The 27,982-nt window shown below is 37.4% G+C and overlaps 1 protein-coding gene across 1 annotated transcript; it reads right to left on the bottom strand.

Annotated features, from left to right (window-relative positions):
- Nucleotides 1–14,449: 14,449 nt before the first annotated feature.
- Nucleotides 14,450–17,015, bottom strand: LOC141594294 (uncharacterized). Its single transcript, XM_074414405.1, has 5 exons — nucleotides 16,839–17,015; nucleotides 15,983–16,064; nucleotides 15,799–15,876; nucleotides 15,141–15,315; nucleotides 14,450–14,648 (listed from the first exon to the last, which is right to left on the bottom strand). The coding sequence occupies exons 2-5, from the start codon at nucleotides 16,031–16,033 to the stop codon at nucleotides 14,563–14,565; spliced, it is 390 nt and encodes a 129-aa protein (XP_074270506.1). The 5' UTR covers nucleotides 16,034–16,064; nucleotides 16,839–17,015; the 3' UTR covers nucleotides 14,450–14,562.
- Between the last annotated feature and the right edge of the window lie 10,967 nt (nucleotides 17,016–27,982).

The raw sequence follows: 27,982 nt of genomic DNA, 5'->3' as shown, positions 1-27,982 counted from the left end.
GGTGGCCTTTTTGCCTCTGGTGCGGCTGGTTGAGCTGAGTTGGACCGCCGATATCATCAAGCCCGAGGTCAAACGACGACGGCTTCACCATATCAATATCTTCCTCTTCAGCCAAAACCTTTCCCTTTCCTTTCCCTTCTCCCGCCACAACTTTCTTCTTCCCTTGAGCCTTTGATAGCCCAATCGGCTCATTTGTCACAACTTGCTCAACATCTAAAAACACCAAAATGAATACACCAATTTAACAATATCAAAATACGACAGTTTAAGTCATAAAACATACAGAAATTGTAACTGGTAACGTTGATGGAGCGGGTCGTTGTCCGCCATCAAACACATTTATACCCAACTACTAGCGTAGCAAGCAAGTCGGGGTCGATCCACTAGACGGGTGTACTCAAATTGTTCAATCTAATTATAGTTGTGCTAAGGGTTGTCACAATTGGTTTGGGTTGATGATTCTAAACTAATGAAAGCAATAAAGTAAAACAAGCAATAGAACAAAATGAAGATGTAAACAAATAACTAAAAATGCTAGGGTGTCATGGGTTAATAGGGGATTCATGGGAGTTGATCATACAAACATGTTCTCAATTATATGCAAGCACTTATTGTTGTGATGGGATCGAGTTGGTGTATAAGCATACAATCCCTAAGAAGGTTTGAGTCCCTGGGCCGAATCGATTAGATTGTACAACACCTACAAGTCGACTTAATCCTTCCTATTCAACTATATGCATGGTCTAATGAGGCTCGAGTTGGTGTATAAGCTTACAAGCCTCATTGAAAAGATAGGTGATGGATAAAAAAATGCAAGGATTCATAGGCTCGCATTTCATCAAACATAACATGTGCATAAGTTGAAATCACAACAAGCAAGCAAATAAATTATAAAAGCATATTATATTAAGTATGAATCATTTCCAATGTTGGTTTCCCCTAATTCCCCATTAATCCTAGCTAGAAGACTACTCACTCATTATCAAGTTCAACATGCTAATAAGATTGTCAATCATATTAACAAAGCAAAACATGATAAATAAATGAAAGTGATTAACAATAATTAAACAAGGGTAAAGAGAATTATACCTATGAAGATGATTCCAAATTATAAAGCAAAGAATAATAGAAGAAAACTTGATTGATTGATGAAGAGTTGTCAATTCACTAATAATAACCCAATAATCTTTAATTACCCAATAATAAACTTGAATTACTCAATAATAAACTTGAACAATAATTAAGAAAAGATTAATGTGTAATTTTGTGGAAAGATTAAAGGATAGTCTATTCTAATCTACTCCTAATCTAATCTAAAAACTTGGTACTAAAAGGGCTTTTTTTCCTTGATTATTACAAATGGCGTATTTATAGTGGTACATCATTAGGTTAAGCAAGGGTAGATTAGTAAATAGCATTGCTAAGTGCTGAGTAGGGAAATGCAAGTCCCGAAGGAAATGCGCATATCACGTTGCTAGTCCTACCACGATCCGCTCGGATCAGCTTGAAGCACGGTTGGTTATGCCAAGGGATCCGCCCATCTTGCAGAGAAGACGCTCGGATCATAGGCCAATGATCCGCTTGTCTCATGCTCGGGACGCTCGGATCTGGACTAGGCAATCTGCTCGTCCTGTGTGGAAAATGCGCATTCTGAGCCTCAACCCGAGCGGGTTGATTCTGTTCCGAGCGGGTTGAGCTGTATCCCGCTCTACTTGAGCTTGACCCGCGCGGGTTGAGCTGCAGTTTCCCCTTTTCTTGCTTTTAAGCCTATGATGCTTCTATATACTCTTTATTCCTACTTCCTTGGTCATCATTCTTGCCTCCTCTTTATACTTAGTCCATCCAAGATCGTCAACAAGCTTCCGAATATGCGCGAGAGACGGAAATTCCGCCTTATTATCTCCTTTCCTATAAGACATATAAAATGCACTAGGAAAGCAAAATAGAAAGAATTTGACGGATAAAAATAGGTTCAATTAAGGGACTAAATGTGCGCAATTAAGAGTCACATCAAACATCCCCAAACCGAACCTTTGCTCGTCCGGAGTAAAGAGGTGGCTAGAACTAGACCTTTATTTAAACTATCCTAATAATATAACCGATATGAGACAATTAGCGGGTCTCACTCCGCCCCTTCAACTCACAACAAGACAACCATGAGGTAGGATGCCTTCTTGCAAGGCAAGGTGGGGTTTGCCAAAATGACGACACATCCAAGCATTAAGCACACAAAAGCAAGTAATGGATGCATCTACAAAAATGAATAGCCACTTTCCTCATCTAAATGGCGGAAATTATCTAAAAGGGAAGCAATCTAAGGGTACACATTCCATCATAGATATGGTTTCTTCAAACTACTAAGCCTAGAAGGATACCAATAAATCACCTCCAAGTTGTGTCAAGCAAGGCTACCTTTGTCCTCAATTGTTAAATGCTTTCGTCAAAAGTAGACTCCCTATGGTGTTAGAAACACTGGAGGATCTTGGAATTCCCCTTCTTGCCTAGACAAGAAGAAGGGTCGTCCCCTCTCTACCATGCACAAAAGTGGATTCGATGGATAAAGGGATCAATTGCATTTGAGTTTTATATGGGAGTTTGATTTTGTTGTTGTTTTTCCCTCCAATTTCTTGTGGCATTTGACATTTGAGAACACTTTCTTTTTGCCATTTCTTTGATGTTTGGCATTTCAATACTTGACAATTTTCAACTTTTTGCATTTTCTATTGAAAATTTTCAAAGTCACCCTAATTTGTAACGAGGGTGCTTATATTTGAAGCATAAGAGTTCTTATTTTGGTACCCCTCTTTTATTTTTGATGCATTTTGCAAACTTTTTCATTTTGATTTCGATTCTTGAACTCAAATTTTGATAATTTTTGTGCCCATTCCCTTTTGTTGACAAAGTGTGGTAGAATATGGAAGATGATTGCATGGTTTCAAGGGTCACCTTGGAATAAACGGTAGCCAAAGAGTTATCACACCACAAGGTACTCTTGACTAGGTCTTAATCCATGGGTCAAAGGATACTAGAATGACACATCCTAGGGTGTTTTAGAAGTATTCTAGTGAGCAAAGTCTCAAGAAGAAAAAGTATCTACAAGGGCCTATATACACTTGTCAAGTTTCCCAAATAGATGTTTTCACAAAATATTTCCTAAATGCAACTATATGCCATGATGCAACTAGCATTTATACAACCTAATGCATATGCTTCTACCAACTAGTATACCATATAAGCTAAATGCAATCCCTAAATTCACATTGGTAAATACCGCATCAATCAAAATAAAGCCACATAGTCATTAACACAAAGAGGAAAAAGGAGATTGGAAAGATCATACCATGCGGTCTTCATAATCCTCATGTCTCGGATGTGGCGTAGTCGATCAATGTGAAAAAGGATAGACAGACAAACAAACAAACAAGTATATACAAAATATACAATTCTACACTGTAAAGGAATGAACATGTTTTTGGTTTTTCAATTTTTCAATTTTTTATGGTTTTTTTGTTTATGAAATAAAAAGACATGTTTTTGTATTTTTGGAATATAAATTCTCATCCCCCACTTTATTTTGGACATTGTCCTCAATGTACATGTAGGAGTAGGAATGAAAAAGAAAGTACATGTTTTTTGGATTTTTGAATTTATGGAAATAAATGCAATGATATGAATAAATGCATGCTCTAACTAAATGCAATCCTATATGACATATATAACAAATGAATGCAATCTAAACTACACTAAATGATGCATGCTAAATGCTATTGAGCTATGGTCACCTATGATCAAACCTCCCCAAACCGATTTAAACACTATTTCTAGTGCAGAAATGAATAGGTTTGGTCATTAGTGATTATGCATGAATTCTAGTATATATGCAACTAACTATATGAATCATGTGAGATATATTACAATGCAAACTAATCTAATAATATGAAATATATTACAATGCCACTATACTATATGAGCTAACTAATGTAAATGCAATGTGAAATATAATATAAGTGCAAGCCTAAACTATATGATATATGTATGTTGCTTCATGGTTTAACCTCCCCAAACCGATTTTAAACAATATTGCTAATGTAGGAAGAAAGGGGTTTAATCATGAGGCAACTACATAAATGCAACTATACATGAGAGATAGGGAAAGAAAGGGTTCTTACAATCATTGTAGGGGATGCAGATGGTAGATAGGATGCATACTTAGCAATGACAAGAGCCAAATGAGAGAAAAATATGAATTTCAGGGTCAACCCGCTCGAGTTAAGCCTCAACCCGCTCGGGTTGAAGCTCTGGGACACGCGTTTTCTCAGAAAAATGCCCGGATTCTTGAGCAGAGAACTTTTTCTCTTTTCTTGTCCTTCAATCCGCACGGGTTGTTGTCGGGATGCACAGATTTCAAGCAATTTTCGACCCAACACCTTTATAATGATAAGTAGGATATGCATAAACCCAAATTCTCCATTTTCTTCATTTCTTTACATTTGCTATCTTCCCAATTTCATCAATTTCATTCAAAAAGCTTAATCAAAATATAAGATCCCTCCCTTTCATCTCTCATGCAATTTATTAAATGAATGCAAATCTACACTAAATGCATATATACAAGTTAATGGTTATTGAGGAACTCCATCAAACCAAATATTGTCAATAAACAATTTCATAGAAAATTATCACTAGCACTCAAAGCACGTAGAAGTCGGTCAAATTCTTGGGAATGAGATATAAATAGGCATGGATAACAACACAAGATTATGCAATGAAATAATGCCCAAGTAATATACCGAACAAGCATGTCAAGAATACTATGACAAAAATCATAAGAGATGTGATGGATGGTAAGAACATGAAATGGGTAGTTGGTTGGCAATTCACTCAACTCTTCCTCCAAATAGTCAAAATCACCACATTCAATGCAAGTACTTTCATTATCATCTAAGGTGATTTCAGGGGTGTCTATTTGGGGTTCCTAAATGTCCTCATATTCCTCATCCCAACAAGGTCCATTATCAAAGGGGTTGTCATAACAAAGCTCACCAAGCTTAACACAATTGTCTCCCTCTAATATGTTATCCTCAAATTAAAGGGTGAGTTTTCACTCTAGCTCTCATCCATCTCACTCTCACTTTGCCCATAATCATCAAGTTCCATGAAAGTTGGGTTCATTGTTACACAAGAAGAGTAGGATGACGGTATCCAAGCATTGGTTTCAGAATTAAGAATGTACTCCTCCTCATCATCACTCTCTTCATCTAGCACTCCATCTTCCCAAGGAGGGGCTAATTTGTAGACATAGTGGGTTGGCTCAAGGTTATAGGAAGGTGTCTCATTCTCACAAATCTCATTTTAATCATAGTTTTCCTCAATGAATTTTTGAAATGTGGTTTTTATCGCTTCCATAACTTCCTTGGCACTCTCTAAGATGTCATGTACAATTTGCTTAAGACATTGGATGGTCATGAACTCAACAAATTCCCAAAATTCCTCACAACTCATCTTACATATCCTACCACCACTCAAGTTAAATGCCAAGTTGCGAGTTACAAGGTTCATGCCATTATAAACACCACAACATGCTTCATAATTTAAAAGAGTAAAACAATGATGCCAAGCATGAGTCATATAATCTTCAAATCTTTCAATATATTTATCAAATGACTCATTTTCATATTGGAAAAAAGTGAATGTAGACATGTTAAACATATGAAATAATGCAAGTACAAGGATTAAAACTCTCAAGGAACCAAAATCCCTCAAAAAGAAGCACAACTAAAACTAGACAAAAGAACAATTCAAATACATAACACCGTCACCGACAACGGCGCCATTTTGATGGAGCGGGTCGTTGTCCGCCATCAAACACATTTATACCCAACTACTAGCATAGCAAACAAGTCGGGGTCGATCCACGGGACGGGGGTACTCAAATTATTCAATCTAATTATAGTTGTGCTAAGGGTTGTCACAATTAGTTTGGGTTGATGATTCTAAACTAATGAAAGCAATAAAGTAAAACAAGCAATAAAACAAAATGAAGATGTAAACAAATAACTAAAAATGCTAGGGTGTCATGGGTTCATAGGGGATTCATGAGAGTTGATCATACAAACATGTTCTCAATTATATGCAAACACTTATTGTTGTGAATGGAACGAGTTGGTGTATAAGCTTACAATCCCTAAGAAGGTTTGGGTCCCGGAGCCGAATCGATTAGATTGTACAACAACTACAAGTCGACTTAATCCTTCCTATTCAACTATATGCATGGTCTAATGAGAGTTATCCTAGCTAGAAGACTACTCACTCATTATCAAGTTCAACATGCTAATAAGGTTGTCAACCATATTAACAAAGCAAAACATGATAAATAAATGAAAGTGATTATGATGAGTCATTTTTGTATACACTTTTATGCCTCCCCTTTATATTATTTGAGACGATTTCCGTGCTATTTTATGCCATTTACATGCTTATTAAGTCAGAATCTAGTTACTACCGCATTTTAGTGTGTAAATGCAGGAATCATGCATTTGTGGAGCAAACGAGCACACCGGAGCACCGCAGAGATGGCATATAGGACACACGCTGCATGGCACGGATTTCTAGGAGATAAAGACAAGATTTGACATGGATTTGTTCGAAGAACCGAAGACCAGAAGCCAAACTCGACCGAGTTTCACCAAACTCGATCGAGTTTCACCAAAGTCGATCTAGTTTCGGCCTGAACCGGCTGACGTGTCTTTTATTTCCGGATATTCTATTTTACCTAATTTCTATAATATGTACTCGGACGAATGAATTTAGGTTACGCTTTTCATACCTAGAGAAGTCTTAGAAGAACTTTTTAGCAGTAAGAAAACTTTCTTAGCATTCAGATTTAGAATTCTTTGAATCCGAATTTACGGTACTTTGTTTATCTTTATGTACTATCAATCAATTGAGTTTCTGTTCAATTATTAGTATCTCTTATTTCTTTTATGCTTTCAATCATATCTTCTATAATTATTATTGCTGTTATTTTAATTAGTATGCGTGGCTAAATCCTTCATCTAGGGAGAAGGGGGATCTAGGTCGATTAAAAGGGGATTAATGAACTAATTATTAGTAAGACCGCTTAAGTTATCGTTTGATTATTGTTTTCTTCTAATTATTTGATTTAGGCCTGAATCTCTAATTAGTATAGCGAATTGATATTTCACCGACCGGGTTATATTCAATATAGGCTACGGTAATCAGATAGGTAAAGGTTAATTATAGCGATCGCATGTTAATCTGAATCTAAAGGGCATAATTGAATCGACAGATCTTGTGACCTTAGATAGCTTGGTTGACCTTCTAATTCACTAAATTGCATCCCCGGATAATCAACTTAGCGAACCCGAATCCCTAGACTTTTAATCTCTATTGCTTACAAACTTTATTTATTTGCTTAATTAGTCACTTAGATACAAACAATCAAAATCTTCAAGAAACTGTTACTTTTCAGACGGACTTAATTAGTAAGCAAACTAGACTTTGCAGCCTCCCTATGGATTCGATACCTTTCTTGCCACTAGCTATTGTTAGTAGTATCATAGGTTTTACTTTGATTTAGGGAAGACGACTTTGCCCTTATCAAATTTGGCGCCGTTGCCGGGGAGGCAACAATTTCCTGCTTGTTTTATTATTTAGTTTGTCTTTTGTCTTAGGGAACTTCAGTTCCTTGAGACCGTTTCTCACACTTCTCTTGTTAGTTTCGTTTATGCCCAGGTCTTACAGGTCTGAACTTGTTTCTCCAGATCCAGAACCTGAGAGGACATTTCGCTACAGACGGAAATTTAATTAAGAAGTGGGTCAAGTAGAAGACTTGAGTATACTTGACGTCGAGACGGCGAGCTCAACACAGTCATCCGATCAGTCCTACAAAGAGGACGACATTCGTATTCCTGAAATCCCAGTCGAAACCCCTATTCCCGAGACTGTTGGGTAATATCCGTATAAAACCCTTAAAATTAAGGACTATAACGAAATTTTAACATGTGATTAATTATCATAAACGAAAAATACAAGAGAAACGATGAAGGAATAAGAATCAACCTCGGGTCCTGTGAATTTCGGCCTAAGAACAGAAATCAAAATAGATTTCCTCCTAATCGTTGCACCCAAGACCGTCTGAGACTATGCCCCTTGTGCTAGAAATTACTCTCTAATTGCCTTGCAATATTAAGAGAGTTTTTGTGAGTTTTTCTGATGTGAGATCTAGGTTTTCAGAGAGAAATGCTCCAAAAACCTAATTTTTTGTGCAAATGAAATGAATTAGGTCAAAAGAAGCTCTCCTTTTGTTCATTCGGCCAAACCGTGTATTAGGGGAGGGAGTGGGCTTTCCACTTTCTCCTTATTTTAACTCGTGGTCCGACTCAATTTTGCTAAATGTATATGACGGATTTTAATTATAAATCGTCACTCGTTATCGGATAATAAAACATCGACTAGTAACATGAATTAGTCGACATATTAATACATGTCCGACAATGACAATATTGTATAATTAATTAATTCAATATACATTAATTAAATATAATCGTTTATATTCAATTTATGAATTAACTGCTTAATTCACTTTAGCCAGTATAATTTAATCTGTATTAAATAGTTATCTCAACATCGCGTTTGACTAATTATTAGTCAGTAACTCCGACTAACTGCTTAGTCATATAAGGCATCAACATGACTGTATTTTCATACCGTCACATCTCTCAAACGTATCCTATAGGTGTGACTTTTAGGGACCAGTTGATCACCGCCATCTGTATGACAATAACGTCAAACTTATCTAGCAAGCCAACCGTTATTGATAAACGTGGACCAACTGATAATAATAAAAAAGTATACCCTTTGATCCTTTTAGAGATTTATATTTTATTGCACTAACTGTGGAGGACACCAGCCCCAACAAGCTCCCACTTGTCCGTACAAGTGTATGTGCAATAACGTTATCCGCACTAAACTGGAGGACACCGGCTCCAACAAACTCCCACTTGTCCGTACAAGTGTATGTGCGATAACCGATTCTCATATCCATTTAAAATTTCTCCCACTCAATGTAAAACAATTCGCAGATCCGCATCCGCAAAGGTCGTATTTTGCAATCGATCTGTATCAAGATTGGTTTCCCCGACTAGAGAGTAACTTAACTGATAAAACGAATCCGTATTCGAGCATGGCCATGCATTTCGATTCTGACTCCTCGAGTGGCCCCGAGAAATATCGAGCACGATAAAGGTGAATATTTCCTTCAACTCGACTCGCCGATCTAAGCACAAACATGAAATGACCAGAAAAAATCTACTTGGCCCCTGTTACGGATGAACGTGAGAAAGAAACCAAAGTCACCCAAAATCTGCCTTAATCTCAAGAGACAGTCGATAGTCAAAAGAATCGACTCTTAGGATCACCATGGGGGTCCTATCCACGACCTGGCAACGAATGTTATAAAACATTTAGGACTCCACGTCGTTGTCACAATTGTGTCCTACGAGATATCCGTATAACTCGCCTCGTGATTGGTCACCAACCGTTTGACTTATGGCTCGTTGAACCCACCATCAACCAACGTCACAAAATAATTGCCGAGTTATCAGCTCATGTGGGCAATTAAGGACCATAATATAATGTTTGTTCAGTTCACTTTGTGGTGTTCAAAAATTGTCGTATGATACTCCACATGAAAAACAAAATATATAAATATCAAAACGATGATGTCGTATAGAGTACACAAGAAAATGAATCCAATCCATAAAAGAGTACTACAACTCAGGAACACGTTTAATTCCCATGGAATTAACATGCCCTTCATGCTTATCTTGTCGTAATGGTTTAGTGAGAGGATCTGCTATATTATCATCTGTAGCAATCTTTTCTATCACTACCTCCTTTTGCTCCACGTAATCTCGGATTAGATGAGCTTTCCGTTGTACATGTCTAGACTTCTTGCTAGACTTAGGCTCCTTAGCCTGGAAGATGGCACCTCTATTGTCGCAATAGATGGTGATCGGGTCATTCGAACTAGGCACTACTGAGAGTCCTTGTAAGAATTGACGCATCCATATCGCTTCCTTTGCTTCGTGACGCGGCATAGTACTCGGACTCGGTCGTAGAATCTTTGTAACACTTTGTTTGGAACTCTTCCGGTGATCGCAGCGCCATTAAGAGTAAAAACGAATCCAGATCGAGATTTCGAGTCATCTCGATCCGTTTGGAAGCTAGCATCAGAATCGGTTGCGCATAGCTTTTGATCGCCTCCATAAGTCAATGCCCAATCTTTAGTCCTCCGTAGGTACTTAAGAATGTTCTTGATAACCATCCAATGTGATTCACCTGGATGCTGTTGGAATCGACTCGTCATACTCAATGCATATGCCACGTCCGGACGTGTGCATATCATGGCATACATGATTGATCCTATAGCCGAAGCATAAGGAATCTGGGTCATGCGCTCTTTCTCTTCCGGTGTCTTTGGTGCCTGATATTTGCTCAAATGCACCCCTGGAGCCATAGGAAGAAACCCCTTTTTGGAGTTAGTCATCTTTGAATCTCTCTAGAATCTTGTCTATATAAGACTCGACCGAGAGATAACATCCGACGTGATCTATCTCGATAGATACGGATGCCCAAAATTCTTTGTGCCTCACCCAGATCTTTCATCTGGAAATGGTTCTTCAACCATACTTTTACCGAAGTTAAGAGAGGTATGTCATTCCCAATCAGGAGTATGTCATCAACATACAATATTAGGAAGACAATCTTGCTCCCACTCGACTTGATATATAGACATGGTTCCTCGACCGATCGAGTAAATCCATTTTCTTTTATCACTTGGTCGAAACGATGATTCCAACTCCGAGAAGCTTGCGTAAGTCCATAAATGGAACGCTTAAGCTTGCACACTTTATTAGGATGTTCAGGATCGATGAAACCTTCGGGTTGTACCATGTACAACTCTTCCTCCAAATAACCGTTTAAGAAGGCGGTTTTCACATCCATCTGCCAAATTTCATAGTCATGAAAAGCGGCAATCGCTAAGATAATCCGAATGGAACGCAACATGACTACGGGTGCAAAAATTTCATCGTAGTGCAAACCTGGCACTTGGGTGAAACCTTTAGCAACTAGTCGTGCTTTATAGATATCTTGTTGACCTTCCACAGAATGCTTTATCTTGTAAAGCCATTTGCATTGAAGGGGACGAACCTTAGCAGGTAAGTCAACAAGATCCCATACGTTGTTCTCATACATGGAGTCCATCTCGGATTGCATGGCCTCAAGCCATAGCTTTGAGTCGGAACTAGTCATGGCACCTTTATAGGTTACGGGTTCACTACTCGTTAAGAGCAGAATGTCATCTATGTCATGTTCCTCGACCATACCAATGTATCTGTCCGGAGGAATAGAGACTCTTCCCGACCTCCTAGGTTCCTCAGGAATATTAACCGCAGCCGGGATTGAAGGAACTGGTTCCTCCAATGGTTGCTCGGCATTTGGTTCTGGAATCTCCGACAGCTCGAAGGTTCTATTAATCTTCGCGTTCTCGAGAAACTCCTTCTCTAAGAATGTCGCACTAGCCGCAACAAATACACGTTGTTCGGTTGGCGAATAGAAGTAATGACCAAATGTTCCTTTAGGATAACCTATAAAGTATGTCTTGACCGATCGCGGGCCGAGCTTATCCTCGTGTCTCCACTTGACATAAGCCTCGCAGCCCCAAACCCGTATAAAGGACAAGTTAGGGACCGTTCCCTTCCATAGTTCATATGGAGTCTTGTCATGAGCTTTAGACGGACTTCGGTTAAGTATTAGAAGCGGTGATAGAAGAGCATAACCCCACAATGAATCGAGGCAACACGGTGTGACTCATTATGGATCGAACCATATCAAGTAGTGTTCGATTTCTCCGTTCGGACACACCATTCAACCGAGGTGTTCGGTGGAGTTAAGCGTAAGACAATCCCACGAGTCCTTAAGGTGTTGATCAAACTCGTGTGAAAGATACTCGCCACCACGGTCTGATCGTAGTGTTTTAATCTTTCTACCTAGTTGGTTCTGTACCCGATTATGGTATTCTTTGAATTTCTCAAAGGACTCACTTTTATGCTTCATTAAGTAGACATAGCCATATATACTTAAATCGTCCGTGAAAGTGATGAAATACCTATAGCCTTCTCGTGCGGTGATTGACATAGGACCACATACATCCGTATGTATGAGTCCTAATAGGTCAGCAGCGCGCATTCCAACACCTTTGAAGAAAATTCGAGTCATCTTACCAATGAGACATGATTCACACGTGCCAAATGATTGAAAATCAAAGGCCGAGATAGCTCCATTCTGTATGAGCTGGTTAACGCGTTTCTCATTAATGTGTCCCATACGGCAGTGCCATAGATACGTTTGATCTTTGTCACCAACCTTTAACTTCTTATTCATTACGTGCAATATTTCGGTGGTCTGATCTAAAACATAAATTCCATTCATGGAGACTGCCTTGCCATAAATCATATCGTGTAATGACAAAATGCAACTATTATTCTCTATTACAAATGAAAAACCAAGTTTGTCAAGTGCGAGTAAACCGAAATAATGTTTTTAGATAGATTGGGTACATAATAGCGGTTATATAAAAATAACTCAAATCCGCTAGGAAGCTGGATCACATATGTTCCCCTCGAGACGGCAGCCACTCGTGCTCCATTCCCGACACGCAGGTCCACCTCACCCTTTACGAGGGGTTCGATGTTTCGGAGCCCCTGCACATGATTGCACAGATGAGAACCACAACCAGGATCTAGTACCCAAGTTCCGTAACTTGCGTGGTTAATCTCAATCATATGAATAAAAGAAGAAGAAGAAGAAGACATACCAACAGGAGTAACGCGACCTGCTTTTATGTCCTCATGGTATACAGGACATGTACGCCTCCAATGCCCAGTCTTGTGGCAATGGTGGCATTCCATGTTACCGGTCTTGCTCTTTGTCGCGCCTGATGAGGTGCTCGACTCACCAGGCCCACTCTTACCTGATCCCGACTTCTTAAACTTGACACCCTTACCTGCGCTAGGTCCGCCTCGAGCTTTGCCCTTACCCTTGCCCTTGTTTGACACAACGAGAACATCCTGTTTCATGCTCCCACTAAACTTCATGTCCTTCTCGGTCTGTACGAGAAGGGAGTGTAGTGCATGAGGATTTTTCTTCAAATCATTCATATAGTAATTGGCTCTAAAGAGCGCAAAACCATCGTGGAGTGAATGAAGCATGCGGTCAATCATGATGTTCTCACTGATCTTACAATCAAGTGCCTCTAGTTTCTCGACATTCTCAATCATGCTGAGAATGTGTGGGCTAACCGGTTGGCCCTTCTGGAGTTTTGCCTCAAAGAAGCGACAGGTATGCTCATAGGTCACGATTCTCGGTGCTTTCGAGAATTCCCTAGTGAGCGTGGTGAAAATCTTGTTTGCACCTTGGGCTATGAAGCGTTTCTGCAAATTGGATTCCATTGCAAAAATGAGTACGTTCTTTATCACACCCGCTTCCATGGCGAAATCGCTATACTTGGCGATCTCGTTAGCTCCAGCCGTGGGGCCTGGGTTTGGCGGGATGGGCTCTATCAGATATTTGAGCTTCCCGTCAGCAATGGCAGCATTCCGTAATGCCGCCTCCCATTCCGCGAAGTTTGATCCATCATTCTTCAGTCGAGTAGACTGATTCATCTGATTCATGAAGATCCGAAGCCAGGACTCACGGTCCAATGTGGCACTTGGCATTGGGTCGTCTATAAGACCAGCCATTTTGTTATTAGCAGTTTAAATGATCGTGTTCTACACTGAAAAAGAAAGAAAAACAAAAACGAAATAAGCAACTCATCACTAGTAGAAAAACCCCCTACGGTGGCGGTTATAAATGACCTTTTGTGGCGGTTTTTAGAGATTTAGGGTCCGTCGTTTATCGCGGCGTCGTATAAACTTTACGGCGGTTGTAAGCGGTTGTAGAACCGCCGCAATAGCTCCCCTATAGTGGCGTTTGTTATACAAAACCGCCATTATAAACTTATATAATATGACGGTTGTTAGACAAGAACCGCCACTGTAACTCATCTATAGTGGTGGTTATGATTTGAAGACTGCCACCATAGGTATTTCAATAAAACTTTGTACCATAATCCGCCACTACATGTTTTCTATAACGTCGGTTGTTGTTAAAAAACCGCCACTAAAAGTAATTATGACGTCGGTTGTTAGTAAACAACCGCCATTAAAGGTGAACTAATAGTGGCGTTTCTTTCTTAAGAACCGCCGTCATAGATAGATTATTTTTTTAAAAAAAAATTATTTGCTACCAAAATTTCGGCAGCAATATTCTATAGATTTAACCAGCCAAATAGCAAAATAAACAAACAATGCATACAAAAGAATGCCAACGAATGAACTTGCATATCATCCGAACAATAGAACAATAATGTCGATGTTCAAAATTATACATCCAAGTGTATAAATAATCACATACATGTCTTAGTTAATAAACTAATCAATATTCCATGTTCTCGAAACATTTAATAGCCGACACGTATTTAACAACTTTCATCTCGTCAATTGACATTATTGATGTTGAATCTGCAATAATACATTTAGCAAACCAATAGTTAGAAAAGCAACCTCTACATTATTAAAATCTAACATCTAACATATGATACTATATATAGAACACTCTCACGTTTGATTTAAAACAATCCATAGACAAATTTATTCAAAATTCAACTCTGAGTACTATAAGTAAAATCCTATATAAAAATCCAGTGATTGGCTCTTCAGAAATGACCATATCAACAACTAGTTCAGTCCTGGATGTGACATTACCAATACCCGCAGTGCTCAAACATACCAAAAAAGTAATAGTTTAAAATAGATGACATGAAAACTGCATGATAAAAAACAGAGGTATTTTGTATGATGGCAACAGGTTGCTTACATAAAGAGTAAACACAATAGTTTTTCACATTTATTTTCAATCACCACAATTAACTGACACTATCTAGGATTTAACAGTGACAAGTCTTTGCGTCTCTCGACAGTGTTGCCAATCATACAAATTTGACATGATATTACCTTGTCGAGTGTCCGCATCCTGAGCACAAATATCAGCAGAGCGACTGATCTGGAAACTCGTTAAGACTGGTGGCCTAGAGTCTAGCCCATCAGGTACAATTTGAGCATTTCCATATTCTACTTCAGTCACTGCAGAAAGTTCATGTTCTCGAACCCTTGAACATTTCCTGTCAAACTGTTAAACATTAAGGGTGTATGTATGGAGAGCATTTGAGGAGGGGAGGCAAGGGAGGAAGATGGAAGAAAGGGAAAGGGATGGAAGGAAGGGGGAATGGAGTAAGGGATATGTTGGAGGAATTCTAAGTACATGATTCTGAAGTTATACATGATTAAAGTTAATTTACTTAAGATCTCTATGTGAAGCAAAAGTAACTGAAAAAATTAGCAAGAAAAAAACCCATCAATTAGAGATCTTGAGTAATGCGTTTTCAGAAACAAAGAAACAAAGCTTGGATTGAGAATAAGCTGAACGGGCCTCATCTGATAGTAAAAATAATTATTGAGGAATTGAGAATAAGCTTGAAGTTCAATAGTTTTCTGAAGAGGGTCTACCAAAGAATCCAAGACTGACAATTTGGAAATTAATGAATGAATAACCATTGCCATCATCTGTTATTATCCCTAAAACATCGCCAAATATAAAAGAATAGACACAGACCTGCAAGCACATCAGATGAACACTACTCTGCCAATTTCGAAAGGATAAGATGGCACGGCATCTTAACATCATAATGATCTGCATGTACCAAAAAGAAATTAAAAAAGACAAACATGACTCTAAACAAAATAATTACATGTCAAATGACTAGAGATAACATTAAAAGCTTCAAAAATGGACTCACCTCTGATACAAACATCTCTCTGAAATTTGCAGCACACATATCCATAAGCATCCTACACTTGCATAATGTCTAGATGGATAACCTAACAAAATTATAAAACACTTTTAATGGGAAACCATTAACAAATACGGCTGTGTGATTATGACAACATATGGGAGAATCCGAATTACCCATTAAAGCATGCTCCCAGTAACCCAATTCAGCTTTAATCTCATCCAGTTCAACAACAATGGGGAATTACTAGCATGATCGGAACTATGAAAAAGCCTCATACCCATTTTTTTAGATTCATTGACAACACTAGTCCATTATTTGGGGTTTTCAGGGATATGAACAGAATGCATAACTTTGACAGACCCAGGAACATGTACAGTACCAGGAACATTAACTGAACCAGGGACATTAATAGAAGGATTCCAAGCATTAGAAGATACATTAGCAGCAATCCCAATATATAAAGAAGAGATACGAGAAGGGATACCTTCAGGTCTATCAATGGCGGAAAATTCTAGGGAAACAGAGAAATCAACTACCGCAGATTGAGAATTAACACTAGGACAAGGTAAAGTGAAGATAAATCTGGGCTGACCCTAATTACTCACTGAGAATCAATCGAAACTAATCAAAAATTGGGATGAAGGAATCAAAAATTGGGGACTCAAACAATCAACTAGCAGAACAATAATAATACAAGAATATGAATTGCATACACCCATTAAATAGAAACGAAAAATCCCTAAATTTGGAACCCTAAATCAAACCCCTTTCTTCACAAAGTCGATCAGCAGATCACATGCCATCGATGTCTTTTCTACCTGACACAGACCAAATCGATTACGAATATAATGAAATATACCTGAAGACCCAAATGGATTTTGATAACAAATGGGTCGAAATTGCGCGGTGTAGCCGGAAACAAGGAGACTGATGGTTGTTGAGGGCGGCATGAGAAAATGGAGTTGACGATTGGAGATTGAATTGAGGGGATTGTGAGGTTTAATTTGGGGTTATAAAATGAAGAAGTAGGCGATAGAAATGTAAATGGGTTTTTGGAGGGTTTTTTTATTTTTTCTATTAAAGTCGGTTTTAATTTAAAACCGACACAAAAACATATAATGGCGGTTTTTTAGCCCAAAAAATTGTAACTTAGTATTAACTTTTAGCGTCATTTTTAACGTCGGTTGTTAATATAACCGCCACAATTGACTTATGGTGGCGTTTTCTATTTGGAACCGCCATAAAAAGTATCAGTTATCACGTCGGTTCTTACATAAACCGCCACAATAGACCTCTTACCAACATAAAATTTGGGTTCCCGCCAATTTATTGGGCTTTTCACGTCATTTCTATTAGAACCGCCACGATAACTGCGTCGTGATAGGGGTTTTTTCTACTAGTGCATCGAGGTGATTTAAGTCTATTTTAAAATTCATTTTAACGTGTAGACTCATAGCACTTGTATAATCGATCTACCTCAAGGATTATACAAATGATCCCAAGACTCAATTTCCGTAAATTAATAAGCCAACTGTTTAGCTAGTTCTACCGTAAGAACTCTTGGTCGATAGATTTCCGTAAATCCTATCTTTAGTCCACCATAATCACAGGATCGTACGAGTGACCATAGTGTTGAGATAAAATAGGTCAATCAGTTCCAACTTACCCGACGTAGAAGGGGTCATATTATGCCTACCGACGAAGAAGGGATTCATTGGAGTTTGACCGATAAAGACTATTCTCAATTTTTGGTTATACGAGGAAGATCCCATCAACTTAGTTTTAATTCATTTTAAGTGAACGAAAAACTAGCATTACGTGAATGAATTAACTTAGGTGATGGCTTATAATTGACCGTGTGACATCTGTATGTCAAAGAAAACTAACGCGTAACCTCTATATGAGTCAGTTTTCATGCAAATATTAGGTGGTTTGGTTTTAGGCGGAATATGATGCAAACTATCGTTACGATGAAAAACATAAAAGAATGGAAAACGTAAATAAAAGTCCTAGTGTGGCCTATCCTAGCAAAATGAACATAATACAACTTTGGAATCCACTGTTGGACCCGAGAAGCTTGTCTTGATGTTCCATCTTGATCCATGCAGCGGGAGTGAGCATCCGATCTCCATCTTTGGTCTTCTCAAAATTACAATTTAAAAATTACAAAATATAAACCTATTTACATTCTAAATAAAAACTGTAATTACAAGGAAAAATCAAAATGGAGATGCGAGATCTCAAAATACAACCAAGACCGTGTTCCATCATTACGGTAACACGTTCTACTAAGGCCACACTAAGTTACAACCGTTTGTAAAATTAAATACGTAATAAAAACATTCATGACATTCAAAAGTAACGATAAATAAAATGCATCAACTAAAACAAAAATTTATTCGTGACATAATTCCGTAATTATGTTAAATTTATCCAAACCACCTTTTAACGATTAAAATTATGTGACAAAACCGCTTCTATCAACTTAATTTTAATTCATGATAATCCGTTACTTTAAATTCCTTTAAAATAACTAAATGGTACGTGTGTGAACCGTTTCACAATCAAGCGAGTGCACAAAATCCGTATTATATGCATTTTATGGCCGAAAAAAAAATAATACACGATTTTTTTTTTTCTTCTTTCACGGCTGGACCGTGAGCAATACATCAAAATTTTTTTTTTTTTTCAGCAGCTCAAACCGTGAGCAACAACAATCCAAACAAAATCGATTTGATAAAAAACCAATTGCAATTTAAACCTAATCCGTATTAAATTAAATCTACAATTGTCAAAACTTTAACATATTGCTATAAAGATCAATCATGATAACAATATGCAAAAACAAATCGAAAACAAAAACAACAACTGATCATCGACTGATCAGACGGGAACCACACGGTTTACAACAGCTAAAAAAAAACACAACAGCCGTGGAAAAAAAAATTTTGGCCGCACGGTTATCAAGGCATTACAATATCGTTTCAAATCGTTTTATGAAAATCACAATGAAAAATTTACGTGGCCTCGCTCTGATACCACTTGTGGGGTAATATCCGTATAAAACCCTTAAAATTAAGGACTATAACGCAATTTTAACATGTGATTAATTGTCATAAACGAAAAATACAAGAGAAACGATGAAGGAATAAGAATCAACCTCGGGTCCTGTGAATTTCGGCCTAAGAACAGAAATCAAAATAGATTTCCTCCTAATCGTTGCACCCAAGACCGTCTGAGACTATGCCCCTTGTGCTAGAAATTACTCTCTAATTGCCTTGCAATATTGAGAGAGTTTTTGTGAGTTTTTCTGATGTGAGATCTAGGTTTTCAGAGAGAAATGCTCCAAAAACCTATTTTTTTGTGCAAATGAAATGAATTAGGTCAAAAGGAGAGAAAGCTCTCCTTTTGTTCATTCGGCCAAACCGTGTATTAGGGGAGGGAGTGGGCTTTCCACTTTCTCCTTATTTTAACTCGTGGTCCGACTCATTTTTTCTAAATGTATATGACGGGTTTTAATTATAAATCGCCACTCGTTATCGGATAATAAAACATCGACTAGTAACATGAATTAGTCGACATATTAATACATGTCTGACAATGACAATATTGTATAATTAATTAATTAAATATACATTAATTAAATATAATCGTTTATATTCAATTTATGAATTAACTGCTTAATTCACTTTAGCCAGTATAATTTAATCTGTATTAAATAGTTATCTCAACATCGCGTTTGACTAATTATTAGTCAGTAACTCCGACTAACTGCTTAGTCATATAAGGCATCAACATGACTGTATTTTCATACCGTCACATCTCTCAAACGTATCCTATAGGTGTGACTTTTAGGGACCAGTTGATCACCGCTATCTGTATGACAATAACGTCAAACTTATCTAGCAAGCCAACCGTTATTGATAAACGTGGACCAACTGATAATAATACAAAAGTATACCCTTTGATCCTTTTAGAGATTTATATGTTATTGCACTAACTGTGGAGGACACCAGCCCCAACAGAGACTACCATCATGCCTACTCTAGCCAGTCACTCCGAGCCGACCTTAGCTTCTATCCCTCAAGGATTTAAGCTGCCCACTACTACCAATGGAACTTTTGAGATTCGTCCATCTTACATCAATTTGGTGGAACGAAATTTGTTTGGAGGGGCAGCTGCTGAGGATCCTGCGACACATATGGAGAAATTTGTCACCTACTGCTATTCTATTCCTTTAACACCTGGAGTGACACAAGACCAGGTAATGGAGGTGCTCTTTCCTTTCTCTCTGAAAGATGGAGCTGCTGAGTGGTTAAGAGATCTGGATATGGAGAATGAAGGAATTACAGACTGGAATTCCTTAGCCCTTGCTTTATACAAGAGGTACTTCCCACCTCAAAAGACTAATGCTCTACGAAATCAAATTACCAGTTTCAAGCAAGGAGCTACTGAAGATTTGAATGAAGCTTGGATTCGCTTTAAACGTTTGGTCCGATCAGTTCCCCATCATGGTTTCCTTAAGTGGTTTCTTTGCAACCAGTTTTATAACGGGTTGTACGACGATCATCGTGCCCTTTTGGATTCTTCTGCTAATGGGAGGTTTTTGGACAACACCAATGATGATAACACGTGGAAGTTAATTGATCAGATTGCCACCCATACTGCTAGGTATAGAAATCCTAGGGGAAGCACGCGAGGAACTGGTGTTGATAGTACAATTGCCGCAGTTAGACATCAGAATTCTGCTGCAATTCTTTGAGTTGTGACGACCCAATCTTTGGGAAACAAGCAGACGGTTAATGCTATGACTCAGCAAGAGGAATATTGTGCTCGTTGTGGTTTTGATGGTCATATTGCTGCTGAATGTTTAAGCACAATTGAGCAAGTTAATGCCTTCCAATCTTATAAGCAAGGTAATCCTTTCTCTAATTTCTATAATGAAAGGACTAGAGAGCATCCGAATCTCCAATGGTCAAGCCAGAATGTTCAGAACCCGCAACCACAACAACAAAATTCAACATATACTATTCCTCAAAACCGTGGGAATCCAAGGCCGAATCAAGGGGGAAATAAGTTCAATCAAGGGGGTAATCAATTCAATAATCAACGTCAACAACAGCCAGTGTTGCAACCTCCTCCCCTAGCTCCTAATAATGATATGGCCGAGTTGAAAGCTCTGTTGCAACAAAGTTTACAGAATCAACAGAAGCAAGCATCTTAAATTAACGAGCTCATAGCACACAACAAGATTCTAGATACCCAAGTTGCTCAGATGGCTGCCCAAAATCACTCTAAACAGCCCGGTACCCTTCCTCCGCAAGGGAAGCAAGCTCATGAGCATGAAAATGTAATTCATTTGAGGAGTGGCACTACCTATGAAGGTCCGAAAATGCCCGTTGAGGAAGAAGAGCATCCATTTATGCATTCTAAAGGATTGGGGAATTCGGAATTGAGCGACGATGAGAAAGATGCCAGTACTGATACAGCACTTCCTACGAAAAAAGAAGAACGAGGCAGAAGCTATTTTAGCTAAAACTCGACAGAGTTCCAAGAAACTCGATCGAGTTTCGTCTCAAATTGTTGCTGATGTTACTGGAAGTGACGTGGGTCATGATACTGGAGTTTCAGATGAAACTCGACCGAGTTTCCAAAAACGCGATCGAGTTTTATCTCCTGTAGCTCCTGATGTGCCTGCTTCGTCGAGTTCTGCAAAGGAAGCCGTGCCAATTACTATTCCACTACCTTTTCCGCATCGACAACAGAAGTCAAAACTTGATACGCAACTGAAGCGATTCATGGAAGTAGTGAACAACTTGCAAGTGAGTGTTCCATTTACTGATTTGATCACTCAAGTGCCGGCTTATGCAAAGTTTTTGAAAGACATATTAACAAGGAAGAGATCCTTTTATGAAGTAGAGACGGTTGCATTCACTCAAAAGTGCACAACTGCGATGCACGCTACCATTCCACCAAAGCTGAAGGATCGAGGGAGTTTTTCTATCCCTTGTCATATAGGTCATTTAGTTATTAGTAAAGCTCTTTGTGATTCTGGAGCTAGTGTCAATGTTATGCCGTATTCAATATGTAAAAAGTTTAATATGGGTCAACTTAATATCACTAATATGACTCTACAGATGGCTGACCATTCTCTACAACGCCCTCTAGGTGTTTTAGAAGACGTGCCAGTTAGAATAGGGAAATATTTCATTCCAGTTGACTGCGTTATTCTTGATATGGCTGAAGATGTCCACATCCCCATCATTCTAGGCAGTCCATTCCTTCATACCGCAGGGGCCATTATAGATTTGGGGAGAGGCCGACTGACATTAGTTTTAGGAGATGATAGGATCACTTTTGATTTAGAAAAAGCATTAAAGCAACCCATGATTGAGGAAACTTGTAATAGAATTGATATTATTGATTTGACTGTTGATGACGCTCTTTCTTTGAACTTGAATAGGGATCCTCTGGAGATTACCCTGCTGACTGATCCAGCTATTGAGACGAGCTCATGAAGTCCAGAAGTTTTCGCGGTAGAGAAGTTGCTGACTTGAGAGGAATGCAAAGAAAATAAGGTTTTGAGCTTAGGTAGCCCCTCAAAGGCTGCCAAGGTACAGAAACCTTAACTTAAACCCCTTCCCTCTCATCTTAAGTATGTATTTGTGGACACTTGTGAGATGAATCCTGTAATTGTCAATTCTAGCCTAACAGAAAACCAACTCTCTGCTTTGTTGGTTGTTTTGAGAACTCATAAGAAAGCTATTGGGTATAGCATTGACGATTTACAGGGTATTAGTCCTGATTTTTGTATGCACCGTATTTATTTGGAAGAAGGTCAAAGGCCTAGTGCGCAAGGTCAGAGACGGCTAAATCCTCCTATGCAGGAGGTGGTAAGGAAAGAGGTACAGAAATTACTTGATGCTGGTATTATATATTCTATATCTGATTCAAAATGGGTTAGTCCAGTCCAGGTTGTACTTAACAAGGGAGGTACTACAGTAGTTGCTAATGATAAAAATGAATTAATCGCTACTAGACTTGTGACGGGATGGAGGATGTGTATAGATTACAGGAAGCTGAATTCAGCTACTAGAAAAGACCATTTTCCCTTACCTTATATTGATCAGATGTTAGAAAGACTTGCATGTCATAGTTATTTCTGTTATTTAGATGGCTACTCCGGTTTCTTTCAGATACCCATACACCCTGATGATCAGGAAAAGACCACATTCACATGTCCATATGGTGTATTTGCTTATAGGAGGATGCCTTTTGGCTTATGTAATGCCCCAGCTACTTTTCAGCGTTGTATGATTGCCATATTTTCTGATTACATAGAGTCTATCATGGAAGTCTTTATGGATGATTTCAGTGTTTATGGTACTGATTTTGATGTTTGCTTGAGAAACTTGTCTAAGGTTTTGCAACGCTGTGAGGAGGCTCATCTGTTAGAAATCTTTATCTCATTACTTTACATATTCATATATGTTTCAAATTAATTTAGTCATAAAATTAATTACAAATCTTATGCATGCAAACTTAAATTAAAAGAGAAGAAATCATCAACCCTTACTATGATAATTTCGGTTTCATGGGCACCAACAAGATCTCCTTCTTGTTAGTTCTTGAGCTTTCCAATAATGGATGAACAAGATTCAAGTTTAGAATCTCTCCCAAAAGCATATACCCAAAGAAATCTCTTAATAACTAATATTATTTTTGTACTAGAAATAATAAAAGTCTTACTTAAAAATTGATACAAAATAATTTGTATTGCTCTTGAAAATCTCGGTCAAGAGGAAGTGATTTTGTGTGTTTTTTTATTTCTCTAGAACTTTCATAAGATGTAGAGAGAATACCATATTTTTCTTACACTAGAGAAAAAATATAAGAGAAGTGAATGAATAATTAAAGAATCCAATTAGCTTTTTCTCTTCTCAAAACCGGTTGGATGGGTGGGTAATGGGGAGCCAATGCATGCAAAAGATGCTCTTTACAAAAGCTTGTAGGGTTGCATGGCTAGAGAATAGACTATAATTGTGTTTTCCACTTAAATATAAACAACACAATATAAACTCTACCTCCCACCCTTATTTCGGTATATGTATAAAATGGAGTATCCATTTTATTTTGTCATTTGTCAATTGTAACATATGTGACATGTTACTTGACATATGAAATTGTAATGTATTTTTATCATATTAAAAATCAACATACTCATAAAATATGTCATATACAAAATCGACTAGTAATTCTTAATTACTTATACCAAAATGGTTTATCAATTATAAATCACAACATCTTGTATTTATAATAAATCATTCATTCAATCTCAATTCAATATCAATTGTTTCGTAAACAATAATTTTATCTAAGTAATAAAACAATTCAATTAATTAGACCGTATCTAATATAATTGAATTACAATAAGACACGTTAATTTTACTCACAAAATCATCCGTCAATTTTTAAGCAATTTAATTAACTCGTATCGGCATACGATTAATTAATCAATTAAGAGTATCTCCCTATAGGTATGACCTAAGGGGATCAACTGATCACCACCGTCGCACGACAGTAATGTCAAACTCTAGTCAGCCAATCATTACCGATATGTGTGGACCAGTTGACTGTAAAAATATTACATCCCACATGTATTCTTAAAATGAGATTTAAACATGTGATCATTATGATCGACAATTGTGATCGCATTATTGTCGGAGGACACATATTCCAACAATCTCCCACTTGTCCTCGACAAGTGTGCGTCACCAATTCTCTTGTCCTATTACTATCTCCCACTCAATGCAAGGTGTCTTTCAGGTCGTACTTGCAAGTGATCATATCGAGAGTGGTTTCCTCGATCTGGAGAATAACTGATTGACCGGAATTATCCACTCTGGATACCTTCCGAGCGTGGCCACGCATTTCCAGTTCATTACTCCTCGAGTGGCCCTGAGATATTGTTTTAACCCTGACAAGGGGTTGGACAATTCCTATCCCACTTATTCCCTTCGACTAGCCACAGCCATCATAACCCAAAATATGCCCATTTGACCCCATTTACGAAGGTCGTAGTAACACAAATCAAAGTTAATCTGAAACTGTGCCATCTTAGGTGAACAGTCTTTAGTCAAAAGAATCTACTCATTAGAATACTATAGTAGCTCTCGCCACGACCAGGCTATATAAATTTGCCAGAACTCTATAAGCGGTCATAAAGCCCGACAAAATGTTTCTAACAGACTGCCTATGTGATCAACTAGTCATCTCACATGACTGTATGGCACTGAACTTGCCATCAATCGCATCACACTCTAGTCACTTCGAGACGTCACCTCATACAAGTGACTATGGGCGAAGACTATGTTAATCCGAGTTCACTTTAACGGGGTTCAATTGTCTCTACAACCTGTTTGGATGTAACAAGGTATAAAAGGAGTTTTCAGATTTTAAAAAACTCGAACGACAAATGTGATTATCATATGAGTAGTCAATACTTGATTAATACTTCATATTCTATAATCCAGTTTGGTCTTGAATGTAGTTGTTCATCTCAATTCAATGGAAATGACATGACTCATCATGTTAAGCCTATGAGAAGGCTTTGGTTAGTAGGTTTTATCAACTTTTTGTACCTTACTCAACCTTACTACATACTCGTTTTCCTTTGTAATGTATACATTTGCATTACAAAACTTTCTGAGTACGTGTCGAGATCCAATCAAGACATAGGCCCTCTAGCCTTAGAATAGCTCCCACTGTTTTCACAGTGTGCGGGACCCATCCCTTTCGCACATCTCATGATTGCAAGTGTACTTAATTTCCGTTGTAAATATTTCTCATGTTCTTTATTGCCTAGAACGATTCTAGAAAATCTATTTCTTAAACAACATAGCCACAATGGTATCTTAACCATCCTAATTGAAGAGTCTATTGATCCAAAATACTCAAGAGGGGGGGGGGTGAATTGAGGATTTAAAACTTTTTAAAGCTTTTTCGATTGTGCGTATGTAATTGATTATTTAAAGTTTATTGGTTAAACTTTAACTAATCAACTAACGATGGTAAACGAAATAAACGAAAGAACGAAAGAAGGAGAGACACACGTATTTTTGAAGTGGTTCAGTTTCACAAGTCGAAACCTACGTCCACTATTCTCGATTAATAAATTTAGTACCTTTCTACGGATTACAAATTTACTAACCCAACTCGTACAACTAACTCTAGCTGTAACTCAATGAGTACCGTTAAATACTCGAGTGACTAACTTACGCTAATAAGAAAGCACTAATGATTCTAACAAAGGTTCACGTTAATGAACAAGTTAAGAAATCAACTAAGCACTATTATCTTATAACGATAAAATAAGAACAAGTATGCGAGTTTTAAAACACACGACCTTTCAAAATAACAAAACGGTTTTTCTTTGAAAACACACGGTTTGCTCTATCAAGATGAAATTAATTTTTATGCTTAAGGTCTCTATTTTAGATGTTGTAAATAACAAAGTATTTATAGGGAATGAAGGAGTAGGCTACACGGTTTTTGCACAAACCCTAATAGCCGAAATAATAAGATATAAAAACAAATTATATCTTCTTATTATCTCTTTTCTAAAAGCCTTAAAAGATAATAAAGAATATTTTAAGAGATAGAATATAATCTTTCCAAATATTATCTTTACTATAAATTCTAAGATTATGATAAGATTTCCTAAAACAAGAATATCTTTTACCATAAACAAATATATTAAGTAAGATGTATAAGATATGTAAAGATATTTTTATAGAATAAAATCTTTACCTAATATATCCTAGGTAACACGAGATGTCACGGCTCATATGCCTCGTGACTCGTGCAAACCCTAGTCTTAACATATAATTAGAATTTAGGTTTTAAGAGAGGCTATATAGAAACCCTAATTAGTAGCAAAGTCCAACTCATAAGTTGATCCATCATGACTACCAATTAACCGTTTACTACAAAACCAGACTCCTCACTAAACTGGGCTTTATATAAATACTTTCATTAAAACATGTAAAATAAACTTTAAACAATTATAAAACAATTTATGAAACATTTATAAGTCGTGCACAAAAACTCAGCATCTCAATGTTATAGTAGGAGAGCTATAACATTGAGCTCTTTGACTAGTAATGTTATAGCTGCAAAGCTATAACTTTACTAAATCAAGAAACTCATTCTTGATTACCATTACGAGATAATCACCTATACTAATCTAATCTTCAAGGAGATCTTCGTGTTGGAAATCTATATCTCATTACTTTACATATTCATATATGTTTCAAATTAATTTAGTCATAAAATTAATTACAAAAATTATGCATGCGAACTTAAATTAAAAGAGAAGAAATCATCAACCCTTACTATGATAATTTCGGTTTCATGGGCACCAACAAGATCTCCTTCTTGTTAGTTCTTGAGCTTTCCAATAATGGATGAACAAGATTCAAGTTTAGAATCTCTCCCAAAAGCATATACCCAAAGAAATCTCTTAATAACTAATATTATTTTTTGTACTAGAAATAATAAAAGTCTTACTTAAAAATTGATACAAAAATAATTTGTATTGCTCTTGAAAATTTCGGTCAAGAGGAAGTGATTTTGTGTGTTTTTATTTCTCTAGAACTTTCATAAGATGTAGAGAGAATACCATATTTTTCTTACACTAGAGAAAAATATAAGAGAAGTGAATGAATAATTAAAGAATCCAATTAGCTTTTTCTCTTCTCAAAACCGGATGGATGGGTGGGTAATGGGGAGCCAATGCATGCAAAAGATGCTCTTTACAAAAACTTGTAGGGTTGCATGGCTAGAGAATAGACTATAATTGTGTTTTCCACTTAAATATAAACAACACAATATAAACTCTACCTCCCACTCTTATTTCGGTATATGTATAAAATAGAGTGTCCATTTTATTTTGTCATTTGTCAATTGTAACATATGTGACATGGTACTTGACATATGAAATTT

This window comes from Silene latifolia, chromosome 8, assembly GCF_048544455.1.
Source record: "Silene latifolia isolate original U9 population chromosome 8, ASM4854445v1, whole genome shotgun sequence".
In the NCBI taxonomy this organism is placed as follows: Eukaryota; Viridiplantae; Streptophyta; class Magnoliopsida; order Caryophyllales; family Caryophyllaceae; genus Silene; species Silene latifolia.
This window is presented reverse-complemented; position numbering and strand designations above follow the sequence as displayed.